Source organism: Anoplopoma fimbria, chromosome 9 (genome assembly GCF_027596085.1).
Source record: "Anoplopoma fimbria isolate UVic2021 breed Golden Eagle Sablefish chromosome 9, Afim_UVic_2022, whole genome shotgun sequence".
NCBI lineage: Eukaryota > Metazoa > Chordata > Actinopteri > Perciformes > Anoplopomatidae > Anoplopoma > Anoplopoma fimbria.
This window is the reverse complement of record NC_072457.1, coordinates 4,437,130-4,457,073: the sequence shown is the minus strand read 5'-3', so window position 1 is coordinate 4,457,073 and position 19,944 is coordinate 4,437,130. Positions and strand designations below refer to the sequence as shown.

The window sequence follows — 19,944 nt, the reverse complement described above, 5'->3', positions numbered from 1 at the left end:
AGGAAGAAAAAGCTTGCAAGGGAGGGAACTTAACTGTCCTGTGCTCCTCCAAGCCTGGGGACAGGGTGAAAGGGGAAGTTCAAAAGTGTTGCATGAATAAAAGTCAGGAAAGTCCGGGGCCCTATAGGGAGTCAGATAACTCAAGATAGTACACCTGAAGGTGCCTTAAAATGTGCCTTATTCCCATTCCATGATGCCAATTTGACTGAAACACAATTGCACATAAATCAAAAACTTCTCAGCAACTGTTCAATGAAGTTGCATCACCAGAGTCGTGTGTGAAACAACACGTTGTGCCGTTAACAACAATTTCATTCAACAGGGAAACTGTGGTAGCGTTTAATAGCAGAAACATGCTCACTGACAATCAAAGACATTTGCATTTGTTTTAATTCACCGTCTATTGTGGCTGTAGGTATTTTTCTGACTGGCAGAAAGAGGTTTCCCATTCTCTCTCAATTCCATCATCAGAGATCTGATTGGCCTCAGATGGGTAATTACAGTTTAATGTTTCGACCAGGTGACTAGACTGGCATGTGGTTACACCTGTTACAACAGATCATATAATTCATAAAGAAACTGACAGTTGCAGTTCAGATAAGACTAAGGAAACTGAGATCATCTAGTCTAGTTCAAAAGAACAGTAACGATTCTGCCAAACACGGGTGAGTACAAATTATATTTACATTTCAATAAGCAGCATTAACACAAATCTTCCGCTACACTCAGACAGTATGTTCCTCTCTTTTTATGCTAACACTTGTCAAGCAGTTATGTCAAATAGTTGAGCTACCAAAGGTGCTTAATAACAACGATAATCTTGTTTAAAGCTTGTGTTCAAATTGTTTGAGAAAAAAATGATCCTCCTCAAAATGTTTTATCAAACAAAAAATATCTTCATATTGGTTTAAGTTTACATTTATATTAATCTGTATATATTTTTTCACACTTTCATTTGTGCTTCCAGTGTAGAGATACAGAATGGCTGCAGTCAATTATCTGCTATCTGAAGATCAGTTTCTGTGCTCCATCTGTCTGGATGTGTTCACTGATCCGGTCACCACATCATGTGGACACAACTTCTGCAAAAACTGCATCACTGAGCACTGGAAAACTACTGACCAATGCCAGTGTCCCATATGTGCAAAGCTTTTCTACCAAAGACCTGAGTTAAGGGTCAACACTTTCATCTCTGAGATGGTTGTTCAGTTCAGACAGTCAGCTCAACAGAAAGCCAGCAGCTCAGAGCAACAGGTTGCAAAACCAGGAGAAGTTCCCTGTGACGTCTGCACTGGAACCAAACTGAAGGCCCTGAAGTCCTGCCTGGTGTGTCTGGTCTCCTACTGTGAGACTCACCTGGAGCCTCATCTGACAACGTCAGGCCTGAAGAGACATCAGCTGATCGACCCCGTGGAGAACCTTGAAGGCATGTTGTGTACGAAGCACGATAAACCTCTGGAGCTGTTCTGTAAGACCGACCAGACATGTGTCTGCATGCTCTGCAGTGTTTTAGACCACAAGATGCACGAGTTTGTTCCTCTGAAAGAAGAATATGAAGAAAGGAAGATCAAGCTGGAGAAGACAGAGGCTGAGATTCAGCAGATTATCCAGGAAAGACAATTAAAGATTAAGAAGATCAAACGGTCAGTCAACATCAGCAACAAAAACGCAGACAGAGAGATCACAGAAGGTATTCAGGTTTTCGTGACTCTGATGGAGTCTGCTCAGAGAGGCCTTGATGAGCTCACTGAGACAATTGAAGAGAAGCAGAGAACGACACAGAACCGGGCTGACAACTTTATCAAAGAGAGCGAACAGGAGATCTCTGAGCTGAAGAAGAAAAGCATGGAGGTCGAGCAGCTCTCATCCTCAGAAGACCACCTTCTCCTTCTCCAAAGCTACCCATCTATGAAAGCACTTCATTCCAGCGTGGATTCGACAGAACTCGAATTCTTTCTGCGATCATATGATGGGACTGTAGTGAGAGCTGTGGCTCAGCTGGAGGAGAGCTTGACTGAAGTGATGGAGAGTCTCCCTGAAGCAGAGCTTAAACGGGTCCAACAGTTTGCAGTGGATGTAACTCTCGATCCTGAAACAGCTCATCCCAGTCTCATCCTGTCTGGTGATGAAAAACAAGTAAATATTGGTGAACTAAAGAAAAATCTCCCAGACAACCCAGAGAGATTTTCTCTCAATCCCTGTGTTTTGGGAAAGCAGAGTTTCTCTTCTGGCAGATTCTACTTTGAGGTTCAGGTTAAAGGAAAGACTGGGTGGGATTTAGGAGTGGCCAGAGAGTCGATCAACAGGAAGGAAGACATCCCACTGAGTCCTGAGGATGGCTACTGGGCTATATGGTTGAGGAAAAGAAACAAGTACAAAGCCTTAAATGACCCCCCAGTTCGCCTCTTTCTTAATTTGAAACCCAAGACAGTGGGGGTGTTTGTGGATTATGAGGAGGGTCTGGTCTCCTTTTATGATGTAGAAGCCCCAGCTCTCATCTGCTCCTTCATTGACTGCTCCTTCAATGAAAAACTCTTCCCTTACTTCAATCCGGGTCTGAATGATGGTGGCAAAAACTCTGCCCCTCTGATCATCTCTCCTGTCAAGACTCAAGTCTGACAATAGTTACCGAATATTCCACTTGGATTCCAGTGTGACGACTTGCAAGACGTTGATGGTCCCAGAGGAGGAATACTCCTAATGAGTTTTTATTTTCATAACAGGATGGTACTAAAGGCTTCAAACAAGCATATTGGACCAGCGAACAGTGTGAACAAGCTTCTATCTTGTGACTACACTAGAGTTTGGTGTTTATGATGTATACTGATGTGTCTCAACTATCATATCTATTATATAATCTATTGTTTCGTATTACTTGGCTGCAAACTAGTGCAACATACCAATTTCCAACATAATTAATTGACTTTCGAACATAATTAATTCACTCTCCAACCCTGCTGGACCCACTATTGTTAAAAATATTAAGCATGTTTTTGTGGCAAATCTAAAAAACAAACAAAATACTGTATATGTGTGATTATTTTGTCAGGGTAGAAATTGCTTTTTTCTTTCTAGTGTAAAAAATATTTAGGGGGAATTCATAAAAAAAATGTCAGATTGCATCTTCTCTTTTTAATTAATCAACCAGCTTACCTAAACTTTACAAATGGAGCAAGTGTTTGGTTAAGTTTAATGTCGCTTATTCAATTTCACCATAAAACTTTTGTCTTTTATCGGTATTTGAAGCTTTGGATTATCATTAGTTTAGAAAGGAGCCACAATACTGTGCAGATAAACTACCGATGATATCAGGAAGGGGTTGGGTGGTTTAGAATTTCTTGCTGGTTATATGTAACTATAATTTCATTCATATTGATAAAGGTTGCTACTTTGGGTTAGGTTGTTTTTTATATATTATTTATATATAATATGTAAGGAATAAGAAAAGACACAAAGCTGAGTTTGTATTCATGTTATTTAAACTTGTAACCATTTATATCTATAATAAAAAAATGACTATATTATTGACTTTTCATGACTTTGGTTGGAATCTACTCTTCTACATGCAGGATTAATAATATTAAGGATAAAGTGAGGTAAAAACACACCAATGAGTACAAAGTTTAAATAATGATTTCAGTATAGAAGCTTTGAACCTGATTGGTGCTGTGATTATTCCATTTCCAACTAATTAATTTCCGCTTCATTTTGGTTACACTTAACAGGTGGTTCATATTCTACTGTTTAATAGATACATATTTGACCAAAAATAACCAGTGTGATGTTTCAACTTTCCAAAAATGGCCAAATGTAAGACACTTTAATCTGTTTGAGGCTAGTGGACAGAGGTAGGATGACATAACTACACAGTTACACATATTTGGTGTTTAGTCTCCAGAAAGTGAAACTAATAGTTAGAAGTGGAGAAAAATTAACTTCTGTTAAGATAAAGGTAAGGGCCACTGGTGATTAAGATCCGCCTCACCTGCCAAAAGAGGCGGGATCACTATGCTGCCTGACAGGAAAGTCTGCCAGCAAGGTTTTACTTTCTGTAAAACAGCTAAAGAAAGGCAGGGTTCAACCAAACTTCCTCAAATGAAACAGAAAGTTTTCAAAGCAGATAGAGCTGAAGTCGGGATTAGTCTCTTTGTTTCTGTCTAAAGACAAATTCAAGAGTACATCAGGCCTTTCTCCGCAACATTGCAGTGTCTCTGACAAACACTGGTGAGTACAACTGATAATGTTTACTGTTCAATTAAAAACTGAATTTTCTGCCAAACTTGTGCGCTCCAAATATATTTAGTATGTGTCCTTTCATTTTGTAAAGTATGGGGAACACCAAATAATTAGCTAGAATTAGTTTTAAAATATTGATTGGGAGCACATCAATGTTGGGAAGTTTCTTCACTTTGTAATGTTGGTATAGTCTTCTGTCAAGCAGCTGAGAGAAACTTTGGGTGTGCACCTCCTTCCACTTTTTCATTGACAAGCATTAAGACTAAAGACCTAGATTCAGTTATGTAAAAAAAAAACAATGGTGACAATTCATATGGCGGTAGGTTTTTCTTCTTGCTGGAGTTCTTGTCCTTTGTCACTGGAGTTGTAAACTGAATGTACATTATCCAGTCAAACCTTTTATTCACAGGTGCCACCTGCTGTTGTGAATGAATAATAACATTTAAATGTCTAGTAATCAAATTCAAGAAGAGCACCTCTTTTTCAAAATGTTTTCAGGACAATATGGTATGCATTCAGTGTATTAATATACTAGTATTTTTTACACTGTTAGTGTTTACATTTTGCAATAGCCTTAACTGTAGTGAACAAACATTAAAGCCTTTATAAAGACTTGAAAACCAAACTTTAATCTTTTAGATTTCAATTTGGACTTGCCTGTCTTCTGCTAAATTTCAAAACAAGGACTTGATTCCACCTGATTTGGTATTTAGCCTGGTTCAGTCTTTTTTTCTGTTTTTTATATTTATTGCATTTGTGCTGGTTGTTTCCTCCTAGTGGCTGTTCATCTTTTCTTGCAAATTCAGCTTATTTTTTATTTTTTTTCACTTTCACTTGCATTCCCAGTGTGAAAATATGGCTGAAGCCAGTTGTCTACTATCTGAAGATCAGTTTCTGTGCTCCATCTGTCTGGATGTGTTCACTGATCCAGTCACCACATCATGTGGACACAACTTCTGCAAACACTGCATCACTGAACACTGGAATGTCGGTTTCCCATGGAAGTGTCCCATGTGTAAAGAGATGTTTACCACCAAACCTGAACTTCTCGTCAACACTTTCATCTCTGAGATGGTTGCTCAGTTCAAAGAGGAAGCTCAACAGAAAGCCAGCAGCTCGGAGCAGGAAGTTGCAAAACCAGGAGAAGTTCCCTGTGACGTCTGCACTGGAACCAAACTGAAGGCCCTGAAGTCCTGCCTGGTGTGTCTGGTCTCCTACTGTGAGACTCACCTGGAGCCTCATCTGAGAACGTCAGGCCTGAAGAAACATCAGCTGATCGACCCTGTGGAGAACCTTGAAGCCAGGATGTGTACGAAGCACGATAAACCTCTGGAGCTGTTCTGTAAGACCGACCAGACATGTGTCTGCATGCTCTGCAGTGTTTTAGACCACAAGACGCATGAAATTGTTCCTCTGAGAGATGAATATGACGTAAAGAAGGCAGAGGTGGAGAAGACAGCTGCAAAACTTCAGCAGATGATCCAGAAGAGACAACTAAGCATACAGAAGATCAAACGGTTACTCAACATCAGCAAGGAAAACGCAGACAGAGAGATCGCAGAAGGTGTTCAAGTCTTCACAACCCTGATGGAGTTTGTCGAGAGAGGCATGAACGAGCTTATTGAGACAATTGAAGAGAAGCAGAAAACGACAGAGGAACAGGCCGAAGACTTCATCAGAGAGCTGGAACAGGACATCTCTGAGCTGAAGAAGAAAAGCACTGAGGTGGTGCAGCTCTCACTCTCTGAAGACCACCTCTACCTCCTCCAAAGCTTCCCATCCCTGAAAGAAGCTCCACCCACCAAAGACTGGACAGAGGTCAGCTTCCATCCACCGTCATACAGAGGGATGGTGATGAGAGCTGTGTCTCAGCTGGAGGAGACACTCACTGCAAGGATTACTGAGTGTGTTATGGCTGAGCTGACGAGGGTCCAACAATACGCCATAAATGTGACTCTTGATCCTGATACAGCTCATCCTGAACTTAATATTCCTGACGATGGGAAACAAGTGAATCATTGTGACGTAAAGAAGAATCTCCCAGACAACCCAGAGAGATTTTCTAAATGTATTTGTGTTTTTGGAAAGCAGGGTTTCTCCTCAGGGAGATTTTACTTTGAAGTTCAAGTTAAAGGGAAGACTAAATGGACTTTAGGAGTGGCCAGAGAGTCGATCAGCAGGAAAGAGAACATCCCACTGAGTCCTCAGGAGGGTTATTGGACAATATGTTTGAGAAATGGAAACGAGTACAAGGCTTTTGCTGGCCCTGGTGTCTATCTCCATCTGAAATATAGGCCTCAGAAGGTGGGGGTGTTTGTGGATTATGAGGAAGGTCTAGTTTCCTTTTATCAAGTAGATGCTGCCGCTCTAATGTATTGCTTTACTGGCTGCTCCTTCACTGAGAAGCTCTACCCGTACTTTGGTCCTTGTCCTAATGACGGTGGTGAAAACTCCACCCCACTGATCATCACTCCTGTCAAAGGCACTAAGTAGACAAATGATTTGATTATGCATGAAAACGATTAATGTTAAGTAAGAGAACATTTTCTTCTGTAATGCTCAGTGTACGATGGCTTTTTTCTAATTGATTTGCTCATTGCTTTTTGTTATCATATATTTTCTCTAATGTATCCAACACACTGTTACTCACTGCTGCAAGACACAAGTTTCTCCATGCGGATTATTTCATATCTTCTAACCCTGAGGGACCCCTTAATGTGTCTGGAAGTGACTTTAAAAAGTGTATAAGACGATATTTTGAATATTCCCATTGTATATGAAGGTGTATCCTAAAATTATGTCACCCTGGGTTTGCATATTTCAGACAGCATAAGTTTAGTATAGTTTGATTAATGTGTTCAATGTGTACATTTAATACCGCAAAAGCTGTAAGCAGGAGTGCCAAAAAATCATGAAATTAATTTCCACAGAAACAAGAATCCATTAACGTTGTTGAGGTTGAAAATCTATGCAAACGGTACTTTTGATTGTCTGATCAGTGTACATTTATAATCCAATTATTATTTTTTTCATAATACTTGTTATATCTTTTTAGAAATAAATAAAAGCAAATGGAAAATCTTGGACGTCATGAATTATTTGTCAAACTTATTACAAAGCCCAAAATGTGTCTATGTAAAATCTCTCAATTACAATTACGTTTATAGGCTTCGCTCATAATAATTAACGAACAGAGACTCATCTGGAAATTTCCTTCTGTTTCAGTCTCAATGTTTTCTTCAAATGTTATCTCATGGGGCCGCAAGAGAAAGTATCACTTGACAGCCCTATACTTCTACTCCACATTTCAGATAGATTTATTGTACTTTTTACTCCACTACTTTTATCTACCAGCTTGAGTTACTTATTAAGTTACTTTGTAAATTAATTGGATTGATAATCATTGTAGATATTTTTCATGCAAAAAACTTTTCATGGTTCCAGATTTTGTGAACCCATATGGAAAAGATATACATACATTTTACTAAATGTTTATATATTTTATCTGAAACTTATAAGTAATATACAGTACCAGTCAAACGTTTGGACACACCTTCTCATTCAATGGTTTTTCTTTATTTTTATTTTTTTCTACATTGTAGATTAATATTGAAGACATCCAAACTATGAAGGAACACATATGGAATTATGTGGTAAACAAACAAACGCTCAACAAACCAGAATATGTTTTATATTTTAGATTCTTCAAAGTAGTTGAATGAGAAGGTGTGTCCAAACTTTTGACTGGTACTGTATATGACATGGGGCCTTTTATACGATTTTGTATGATCTTTTCCATATGGGAAGATTTGTGTGGTGGAAGGTGTCTGTAATTTTGAGGTTATTTCTCACTATTTTCATAAAGAAACTAACTTGATTATTAGGGTAAATAAATAGCAAAAAATGCCATAATTACAATGATCATTAATTGTAATTATACATGTATAATTACAATTGTACGATTTTGTACGATATTTTCCATATGGGAAGATTAGTTCCCTTTTTCTATTAATAATAATAATAATAATTATTATTATTATAATAATATTTTCCTATTATATGGGAAGATTAATTATTATTTTATTATTATTAATAATAATAATAATAATATTATAATTATTATAATTATTGTTATAATAATAATAAGTATTTATTATTATTAAATAATATGTATAATTAATTATTTTGTTAATATTAGTTCCCTTTTTCTATTAATAATAATAATTAATTATTATTATATTAATTATAATTATTATTATAATTATAATATTATAATTATTATTATTATTATTGTAATTAATCAGTAATAAAGTAGAGGTTTGGACTGTTGGTTGGACAAAACAAACTGTGAAGGTAATTCTAAGGTTATTTCTCCCTATTTTCACAAACAAACTAACTTGATTATCAGGTTAAATAAATAGCAAAAAATGCCATAATTAAAATAATCATTAACTGTAATTATATATAAAAACAAATCCCTGCTTTTACCTTAAATCACATTTTCTTAATTGTACTTTTAATGCAGGACTTTTACTTCTATGGTAAACGCCCATTGCCGCCAGACTACACTACCCATAATGCCTAGCCGCTGGTATTTCCGGGTTGGTGTTGCTGTCGGCCATATTTGATTCGATTATGCTGTTCTGGCTGCGACAACCAGTTTAGCCAGTTTCTTAACGAGGAAAAAAAAAAAACCAAAACCGGTCTCTTTCCCTTCATCTCTGAGGTGAATCCGCGACGAAGACCTGCTGCTTTTACAGTAACAACAGTTCACAACCCGGACACGACCATGAATCCCGAATAGTAAGTGTGGATTTACTCTTTTAATCCCGTTTTATGACGAGGTCCGGGTGAGCTGTCAGGAAGCTAAGCTAAGCTAGCCGTTAGCCGAGCGTACAAAATGAACGTCAGCTGCTTTGTCTCCGGTGCTAAGCTAGCTGTACGCACTCTCTAATGACAGCGTGGATGTGGAGCACAACACACACGTTTATCAGCGGTTTCTGATCGATATAAACCCGATTAAAACACCCCTTTATCCGTGTTTCGTCGACGGGGTCCGCACGCTTTAGATGGGTGTAGCATTGGTGGCTAGCAGGGGAGCTAACAGCTAGCTGCGCAGCGTCACCGGACCCTGTGGAGGGTTCCTGTTATTGACTCTCACACACACTGACAGACTGACACACACTGATACACACTCACACAGACAGACACACACACACACTGACACACACTCACACACACTGATACACACTGACACACACTGACACACACACTGACAGACTGACACACACACACTCACACACACTCACAGACTCACACACACACACACACACACACACACACACACACTGACACACACTGAGCACAGAGCTGTCAGATCAATACACTCATCTGATGTATTGATCATTTCAGTCTGATTGATCCTAAACAGGAAGTCACTGGATGAATGTGTGATGTCAGTGTGTTACTGCAGATAACATATATATATATATATATATATATATATATATATATATATGTGTGTGTGTGTGTGTATTTATTTATTTATATATATATATATATATATATATATATATATATATGGATTGTATGTGTGTATTTATGCATATATTATATATATATAAATATAAAAAAAACACATTAAATATATGTAATAATGTGTATTTATATACATAAGGGTTGTTTGGATTAATGCATCAGTCAGTTGTTGTTATAAGCAAAAAAATGTAATAATTAGCATTAAAATAAACTTAAAAGTACTAATTATGCAGAGGGAGCCATGAATGTGTGTGTGTGTATATATTTATATATATATATATTTATATAAATATATATATTTATATTTATATACATAAGGGTTGTTTGGATAAATGCATCAGTCAGTTGTTGTTATAAGCAAAAAAAAGCATTAGAAATTGTAATAATTAGCATTAAAATAAACTTAAAAGTACTAATTATGCAGAGGGGCCCATGAATGTGTGTATCACCTTAACATGCAGCTAAAAGTGCATATTATTATTATTATTATTATTATTATTATACTTATTATTATACTCACTTTATATACTGCTGCACAGTTTAACCTGTAATAACAATACATCAGAATTCATTGTTTCCACTTTGGGTGGAGTTCCTGCTGCTTGCTTTAAGAGTGAACACTGGGATTAATGGATCCGTCAGTTATTGTTACAAGCAAAAAAAAGCATTAAAAACTGTAATAATTAGCATCAAAATATACTTAAAAGTACCGAAAGTAAAAGTACTAATTATGCAGAGGGGCCCATGAATGTTAGTATCACTTTAACATGCAGCTAAAAGTATTATATTATTATTATTATTATTATTATTATTATTATTATTATTATTATTATTATACTCACTTATTTAACCTGTAATAATACATCAGAATTCATAATGTCTGCTGCTTGCTTTAGAGTGAACACTGGGATTTACTAGTTGATGTTTACTTTGTTAAATATCTAAATCTGAAAAAGCAACTTAAGTGACCAAGTAAATGTGTTGTGCAAAGTACATTTACTTCTCAGATGTAGTGGATTAGAATTATAAAGTAGCAGGAAATGGGATTATTCAAATAAGGTAAAGGTACAACTAAATCGTACTTGAGTGAATATAGTTAGTTCATTTCACCACTGCTAAAGGGCTGCAGCTAACCAAATTCATAATATGAATACATCCATTGATAGTTTTGAATAATGGTTTAGTTGTTTACTCTGTAACATTTCAGGGGAATATGGAAAAATGATCATTACATTTCCCAGAACTCAAGGTGATGTCCTCAAAATGCTTGTTTGGACCAACAAACAGTCCAAACCCCAAATATATGCAGTTCACACTCACAATTATACTGAATCTGAGAATGTTTGGTGTTTTGCTTCTTTAAAAACCTAAATGATAATTGTTAACATTGTTGTTGATGATTTATCTTCTTTAAATGTTTTGATTGATTAATCAGAATTAGCTTTATAGGCCAAGTATGTTGACACACACAGGTGTTTGATTGCTCTCAATGTACTTACACAGGAATAGTAAAATAGACCTAAAAACAAGAAGAAAAAAGCAACAAACATCTAAAAACTATAGATGTATGTGTATATATATGCAATGTCATTTTTATACTGTAAGATTATAGTTCAATGGTGCTGAGGGCAAAGGGTGCTAGAATAAATATGAAAATATTAATATAACATGTAAATGTTGCAACATTACTCCACTATTAGCTTGTAATATCATATATGTTAAACTGTACAGTTGTTAATAACAGGGTTATAACTAACAGGTCATTTCTTCGTTACTTTGACAGTTATTCTTTTGATGATGTTATTTCCATCAATCTTGATAAGAGGTCAATAATTAAAGACATTTATCCAAATTCCACACATTCCCTGCTTATAGTTTTCTCATATGTGAGTGTTTACTGCCTTTTTTCTCTACTTTATTCCATTTTAAATTGAGTATGTTGAGTCACCTTGAGTGCTGAGCAAATTTTTCTCCATTTTTCTTAATTGACAGATAATTTGCTTATCAATTCTTTATTAGCAGTCTCAACTTTATTAACTGGGACTGAATATTAGAGTTGTTTAATGTCCCAATGCAACTATGACACATCAGTCATAGTTAAACAGTCACAGCACCAAAAGACACAGTAATGTTGTATATTTAGATATAATTACATTGCTGAGCATTAACACATTTTCTACGCACATATTTCTTTACAATTAACAAAATAATAAGACTGAAAACCAGCCATCCAATAATTTACTGTTAAAAATATCAAATAAGAATAAAACTATTATTTAAATACGACTTCATCTGATCAAAGGAAACATTCAATACCAAAGTTAATTAACTAATAAAGCACTTGTTAAAAACATTTAGTCTAACAAGCCTCAATGTGATTTAGTGCCTGTTAAGTGTTTTCATTGTTATATTATATGTCATTATTCTAATTCTCTTTTTCCCTCCACAGTGATTATTTATTCAAACTGCTCCTGATCGGTGATTCTGGTGTCGGAAAGTCTTGTCTCCTTCTACGGTTTGCAGTAAGTGTCAGCCACCGTTACACAACCTTTCCTTCTCAGCGCTGTGATGTCTGATAAACCCTGAAGGTATCATATCTGCTGCCCAGCTCACCTGTGTGTTTTATCCTAGGATGACACGTACACAGAGAGCTACATTAGCACCATCGGCGTGGACTTCAAGATCAGGACCATCGAGCTGGACGGAAAGACCATAAAACTTCAGATTGTAAGCAGAACGCCGTGTAATGGAGCCGTAAATAGATAAGAAGTGATGAACTCTGGATTATTGTCTGTGTCGGTTTGGACTGATGAGCTCTGCTTTGCTTCCTCAGTGGGACACGGCCGGTCAGGAACGGTTCCGAACCATCACGTCCAGTTACTACAGAGGAGCTCACGGCATTATAGTAGTTTATGATGTCACGGATCAGGTCAGTGCTCCTCGACGACGAATAGTGTTTGCTTTAATGTCGGGATCTTCATTCCTCCAGGTCCTTTTAAAAAAACTACAACACCCAGTCACAGAGGAATTCTAATATATTATAGTATTTAACAAGATAACACTTTATTTATGGACAATTAAGTGCCACATCAGCATAATAAATAAACCAGATAAAGATACAAAAATTATAAAAACAGAGAGAAGGAAATAAAAACATAAGAAGAGCCACACCATAGATAAAAAATGTAAAGCTATACACAGATATATTTTTCTACATTAAGTAAAAAAAGGACATAAAAAGGATTGAAATAAAGCTACATGCAGTATGTGTGTACATAAGTGTGCTTTATGGACAACAATCAACCACAAATTAACTGAATTAAAACAGAATATAGTCAATAGCTCAGTGTGTTTATGCTCCTTAAACGTTTTGTGAACTTTAATTGTGACTTTTTTTTAAAAAGAGTTAAAACACATGCATAAACAAATATATATTTTTTTATATAAGTATTGTCCTTAAATTAGATTTTTTTTATTTTATTATTGTGTCCAGGCTTTGTATTGAAAGCGACATTTTACAGTGTAAAAATAAACTTCTCTCTGGTGGACAAACATTGGGACGAAGACATTGAGTCTAAATTACCTTAAAACTTGTCTTTGGCTTTTCTGTACTGACAGTATCCGCTGATATATACATATCTGTGATAACATTTGTTGATTATGTCAACCGGTCAGGCTCAAATAAATATGGCAAATAACAGTGATATTCAATATTATCTATTATATATTCAAGAGTTTTTTGTCAAGTTTTTTTTGTTTTTTTCCTACCTTAAAGCCATGTGCTGATTTCAGGTCATTTCAGTAAAGTATGCAAATCTATCATAAATTCATATTTTTCAGATGCGTCACTGCCCTGTCAGCATGTTCTCCATCAGACCTCTTGTGTTTTGTTGCAAACTGGAAGAATTTTCAGACTGAAACAGTTTCTTTAAGCAGACGTCCGTGTCTCTATTAACGCCCGTCGTCTCTCTGCTCCCCGTCCTTTAGGAGTCCTTCAATAACGTCAAACAGTGGCTACAGGAGATCGACCGCTACGCCAGCGAGAACGTCAACAAGCTGCTAGTAGGCAACAAGTGTGACCTCACAACGAAGAAAGTTGTCGACTACACCACGGCTAAGGTGAGCGGACGGCGCGCCGTGACACACAGCTGTGAGGCCCCTTTGTTTAAAAAAAGGGTTGTCCAAATATCTGTAGCTCAAACGATAAGGAGATAGTACTCTGCTGACTGTTAGCCGTCTATTCTTTCCCGTCACTGTGGTCTCACGCTCACAGCCTTGGAATTCTGATGAGTGTAGTCGTTTTTGCTGATATCAGAGTAAAAAAACATCAACTTGTGATCGACTGAGCGTCCAGCTGCTGGTCAGACAGCTGATGACTGAGCCACATCTTATCAAAGGCGGCATAGTTGGGTTTTATATATTTATGTTAATACATGTATTGACTTGCTCGTTTATTCAGATGCAAAGTCATTTCGGTCCATGTGTACTGATCACACCTACATTGTTTTTTCGGGGCACAAAATGAAGTTAAAGTTGGCACCTTTTTAAATGACGTACTGAACCATTAAAACTAATATTTCTTATAAATAACAAGAAATTAAAATGTTCGTCAGGTCCTAAGCAGAAGTGCGAGGCTCCGAATTCCTCCTCTGCTTCTAGAAAGCACTGGCAACAACCTAACTTTATATTTATTACTCTATAATTAAACAAAATAACTATAGAAATATAAAGTGATACTCAACCCAAATGCTCAAACTTTCAACCGCAGTTTAAAAAGCAGGCTGTGAAAAGTCTGTAGTGTTCTTCACAGAAAACTTAAACACTGTCCGATAGTTAATGATGGTTTATGTCTGGGCAATAATTTAATATGATCATTTATTGTCTTTCAATGGAATTATATCCCGATTACATCATATATCTTTAGTCACAATTATGTTGTCTAAATTGATAATAGCAAGCACATACTAAACCAAATTGGAAAATCTGATTATTTTTGCAGTTAAATTATTTATTAAATTAAAAAATAGTTTTTAATTTTACACAAGATTAAACAAAACCTTGGGGTTATTGTTTACTATTTATTGAATAACCAGAAAACATTCTATATTGTGATATATATCGTTATCAAGATATGAAAATTACCTATATTGCGAAAGAATATTTTGGCCATATCGTCAAGCTCTCTGTTGGTTACAATAGAGTTCAGCTGTGCAGATTTGTTGGAGGGGGAAAAAGTTACTCAATATTCACATAAGCTGCTTAAAAATCCTTACATACTGTGTTTAAAACTGCACCAAAACATGGCTGTATGCACCACTTTTTAGACTGTGGTGGAGTAAAATTGCAACAGGTCTATTTTTATTAACCACAGTAAGCAGTCGCCCACCAGTAGTTCAGTCAATACCAACGCTGTGAAGAAAAACATGCTTTAAACCCACAGAACTTTAACGTTAAACTAGTGGAGGTCCCAAAGTTTGAAGGTTAACATTGTGTTTTTAAAATGATGCACAAGACATCCTGAATATTTCAATAAGATCGTAATGGTGCATCCATAAAAACATGGTGTCTTTGGTTGAAATATTTAATTTACTGCTAACTGCTATGTAGCTTCAGTGAAGAAGACACAGAATGTGAATGATAGCGACAGACTGTGTGGAATAAGATCTTGAAGCTACATCAAAAGGGGAAACTTCATGTTTAAGAGTTAAAATTGTGACTTATTCTTGACCTCATAAACAGTATTTTGACAAAAGGAAGATTGACACCTCTCAGTCAACATGATCCTACAGCCTCTTAGCTTAGCTTAGCTTAGCTTAGCTTAGCAGACTGGAAACTAGTGATGAGCGTGTTGACACACAACCCACGTGTCTGGCGTTCAGGTTTGATAGAACTAGCGTGATAGGAAATATCACAGGTTCAGGCGGGAGGGTCAAAAAGTGACACATAGTGTCCACCTCCTCCTCCCTTATTCTATCTCCCCCCTTTTCAAACAACACACACACACACACACACACACACACACACACACACACACACACACACACACACACACCGCTCAGTTCTGACAATTGTGCAACTTTGGTGCATACAGTTGGCTGGTTTGTGGGTGGGGTTCTGGTGGTTGATGAAGGCGTATTTTTGAGGGTGGGGCGACACGGATTGACTCATAATGGGTTAAGTGTTTGCAGGTATGAATAAATCCTGACACACTACTTGAAAACTATTCCTTTAACTCAAGGTCAACTTGAGCTGGAGCTTTCCACTTGATCTCACACAGCTGTGTTTGCTCTTTATGAAAGCTGAAGAAGACTCTGAGATGAGGGAGCAGATTCAGCATGTCTTGGGTCAGAATATCACCTGCTATTAAGAAATTCAACTTTCTTGCTGCAACGTATTCCCCAAGTAAAACAGAATATTTGTGCGGTGTACAGTTAGCATTTTATTGGACGGCTACAAAGTGGGCCTTTGTTATTCTATTGGTTGAAAGGGGTTGATACTAACTTGCGTAAGCACACGTCATATTTAGTTTTACAGGAAGCAAAGATAATTGGATTTTGTGATTTGTAATTGTGATAGTTTGTACAAAATTGTTGTGAAATAGGTGACTGGAAATGTGATCTGAAAAGGCATTTTTCATTTTATCCCGATTTAAACTCTTGACTTGGACTCAAAGTGACCTTGGAAACAATAGTTGATAAAACAGTCTCACCAGAAGGTCTATTTAGCATCAGTTCTGGAGCTTTAAGTCTTGTCACACGATCCTCTTCAACAGATAGTTTGTTGTCATGGAATTTAAACAGGCCCTATCATGCTATTTTCCGGGTGTATATTTTTATCTCAAATCACAGTTACAACATGTTTACATGCGTTAATGCCCATAATCCTCCTTGTTTTTCTCATCCTGGCTGTCCTGCAGCACCTCTTCTCACCCTCTCTCTGAAATGCTCCGTTGTAGCGCTGGCTCCTCCCTCCAGAAAGCAAAGTCTGCTCTGATTGGTCAGCTAGCCCGCTGTGTTGTGATTGGTCAACGCTTCAAATTTTAAAAAACTCTTCCTCCAGAGCTGCAGCTCCGTCTCTCTCTTTAGTTGTTTGAGGCCCAAACTGGCCAGAAGGAGTTTTACGTCACTTCTGTAACATTATGACCTCATAAAGTTACAGAAGTGAAGGAGAGAATTCAATGGAGCCATTTCAGGAGCTTCTGAGGCGGAGGGTAACTCCCTTTATAGTGGACTTCAGGTTTTACACTCTAAGGACTATTTAAATGTACAAATATATATATAACACACTAAAGAAGAGGGAAAAAGTGGAAAAGCATAATAGGGCCACTTTAACGTTTATTTAACTCCTTTCCTTTCGCTCACCAGGAATTTGCCGACAACTTGGGCATCCCCTTCCTGGAGACGAGCGCCAAGAGCGCCACCAACGTGGAGCAAGCCTTCATGACCATGGCGGCCGAGATCAAGAAGAGGATGGGCCCCGGGGCCACGGCCGGCTCCTCGGAGAAGTCCAACGTGAAGATCCAGAGCAAGCCAGTCAACACCTCGTCCGGAGGCTGCTGCTGAGACCGATGGAAGAAAAAAACAGCCACGCCCCCCCGAATCCAGACCCCGAGCCCACGACCAGTCTCAATGTAACCACGCTCCACAGGGAAAGAAAACCAGAGAGAGAGAGAGGGGGAGGGGGAGAGAGGGAGAGGGAGAGGGAGAGAGGGAGGAAGACTTTGAGTGGACCGGTTTGTAAGTGTGTGTGCAGCTACAACACCAGATTCCCATCCCACCCCCTTTTCAAAGTCAGCAATAGGACGGTAAGCCCATCATCCACACACACACACGCAGAACCCACTGGGCGGTTTCATTTTCTTTTTCCTTACTTTACCAAAACACACTCATACTGGAAAAATAAAAAATAAACTAAATGTATACGATTTTTAACAGTGTGTGAAATTAACCAATGAAAGAAAAAAAACACGTATTCAGCTGTTTCTTCTTCTTCTTCTTTTGTTTTGTTTTTGTTCGGCCCCCTGCTCTTTCCTTTTGAGTTTGAGTCACTTTTCTTAAAAAAAAACAACTAAAACTGAAGAAAAAACACACACACACCCCTCCCCCTACACACACACACACACGGTTGTCTTTTATTTCGCTGTGGATAAACAGAGCGACTTTGGCCCTAAAAATCTCCCTCAGATCTACGACTCGGTTAGCACTTCAAATGAAGCACATGCTTAAAAAAAACAAACCAGCATCATGCACGTTCACAACAGATCACATGCCTCTCGGTTGCATGTGAGCGGCCGCAGTTCGTGATGCCGTCACGGAAAAAAAAAAAAAAAAGCGAGCGGCGTCCTGCGCTCCGATAACGTCACCTGCTCCCAACTTCACAGTGTCGCCCCTTAAATAAACGACGTGCCAGTGCCTTTGTGGCAGGAGATTCTACGTGACATTTATGCCTTCGGTGCTGTTGTGTTGTCGGCGTTTCCCCCTTCCCCTCTCGTGTGCCCGCAGTCGTGACTTCTTCCTCAAAGAGTCCACATTGTATGATAGCAGTCAACATTCCTGTATATATCTATATTCGGCTCTGTGTGTGTGTGTGTGTGTGTGTGTGTGTGCTCTGCTGGGTCTTCATGATACAATAAGCATGTGCTACATGGGGAGACGTGACGTCAGCCGTGTGTTTTTTTTGTTTTTTTCTCTGCTAATGCTCCTCGACCGACAGCACAACCACAACAGGAGAAACGACAAAAGAAAAGAAAAAACAAACATCATCCCAGCTCGAGAATAATCTATAAACTGTATATATTTATACATAAATGTAAGAAGTGATTTGCAAATTGTGTAGAGAAGCAAGAGAATGACATGATTAAAAATAGCTGGAGTTAGTTAATCTCGGCACGTGATTTGTGGCTGCGGACTTGACATTTTTGTGGCACGATGTCTACTATTAAAAACAATGAAGGAGATCTTTGATAACTGCTCGTCCTCGTGGTGTTTTTATTTTGTTTCCATACTTTCTTTACACTTAACACCGGTCTCAGTTAAACTTCTATTTCAAACGTGGTGGTTTTTTTTTTTTTTTTCAGTGAAACCATAAGCTGAGAGGAATGATGATCTTTGGCCTAGATTTTCTCAGGCTGCAGCTTTTCTCCAAATCCAACAAAAATATGCAAAAATAAATTCAGTCTTTCAAAATTAAACTTCACCCTTTTAAGATAGAAAGTCACATTTTTTTTATATTAAAAACAGTGTTTTTTACAGTTTCTATTTATGAACCAAACTAGGTCTCAGCAGGCTTTTCAGGTCCACTATAGCAAGTCAGAAAACTTTTGTCTATCACAAGGTATTAGATTAGATTAGATTTTTTTTTTCTGCCCGCTAAGACGACGAGAAAGAACCTCAGACAAAATGAAACATGAAGGAAATTTTAATCCATACGTCATAAATAATGACTACAAACAAATGAAAAGGGGACACTCTGCACAATACATGTCAAAATGAAAAATCAGCAAATATATAATTAAAGGTGAAAGGAGCTCCACATCCTCTGAAAGCCAAGTCAGTTATATTTAATCAGAACACAATCATAAATCACATATTGGCCTTTATGATGGTATATTGTGTTTAATCTAATTGTACGTGCACGTTTTTCAAGGCTGCGTTAAAGGCTGGTATATAAACGGATTTAAAAAGATTTACCTCTGCCACAGTTTTCTTATTTGAGTTGAAAAGGTTATATTTTCCTGGAAAAAAACCAAGTATACAAGATTAAAGGCCACACAGGAAACCTGATGTAACATAAGTGAGAGGTCCAAGACACCCCCACTATTTAATAATGTACCCTGTGTGGAATTTAAACAAACACTTCACCCACAAAATGAAGTATTTAAAAATCAAATACTCACCCTGTGTTACCTTGAATTGTTGGAAGAAACTTGTGTTTTTTCTCTAATGCCTCCACGGTGAACGGAGAATTAAAGAAACGTAAAAAAGTGTAAATGAATTGAAGATAATGGGGAGTAGTGAGTATATGACCGGATAAATGACACTTTGATTATACCATACATTGTGCAAGACTTTGTCAAAAGGATGTTTTGCTGTTGTTAATAGCGACCGCCGTTTACTTCAGTTCATCAATCATTTTCTATGTTTCTGATCCTTTGTTCAGCATGAGAGAAAA

General features: G+C 37.4%; 3 protein-coding genes across 3 annotated transcripts; all 3 read left to right on the top strand.

Annotated features, from left to right (window-relative positions):
• Positions 1-981: 981 nt before the first annotated feature.
• On the top strand, positions 982-3,461 carry LOC129096281 (E3 ubiquitin-protein ligase TRIM39-like). Its single transcript, XM_054605029.1, has one exon. The coding sequence runs from the start codon at positions 982-984 to the stop codon at positions 2,617-2,619; it is 1,638 nt and encodes a 545-aa protein (XP_054461004.1). The 3' UTR covers positions 2,620-3,461.
• A 1,630-nt stretch (positions 3,462-5,091) lies between these two features.
• Positions 5,092-7,207, top strand: LOC129096282 (E3 ubiquitin-protein ligase TRIM39-like). Its single transcript, XM_054605030.1, has one exon. It carries the CDS (start codon positions 5,092-5,094, stop codon positions 6,727-6,729), a length of 1,638 nt encoding a protein of 545 aa, XP_054461005.1. The 3' UTR covers positions 6,730-7,207.
• A 1,651-nt stretch (positions 7,208-8,858) lies between these two features.
• On the top strand, positions 8,859-18,530 carry LOC129096290 (ras-related protein ORAB-1). The gene is made up of 6 exons (XM_054605041.1): positions 8,859-9,039; positions 12,224-12,296; positions 12,406-12,501; positions 12,608-12,703; positions 13,762-13,893; positions 17,139-18,530. Exons 1-6 carry the CDS (start codon positions 9,026-9,028, stop codon positions 17,334-17,336), a joined length of 609 nt encoding a protein of 202 aa, XP_054461016.1. The 5' UTR covers positions 8,859-9,025; the 3' UTR covers positions 17,337-18,530.
• The last annotated feature ends 1,414 nt before the right edge of the window (positions 18,531-19,944 follow it).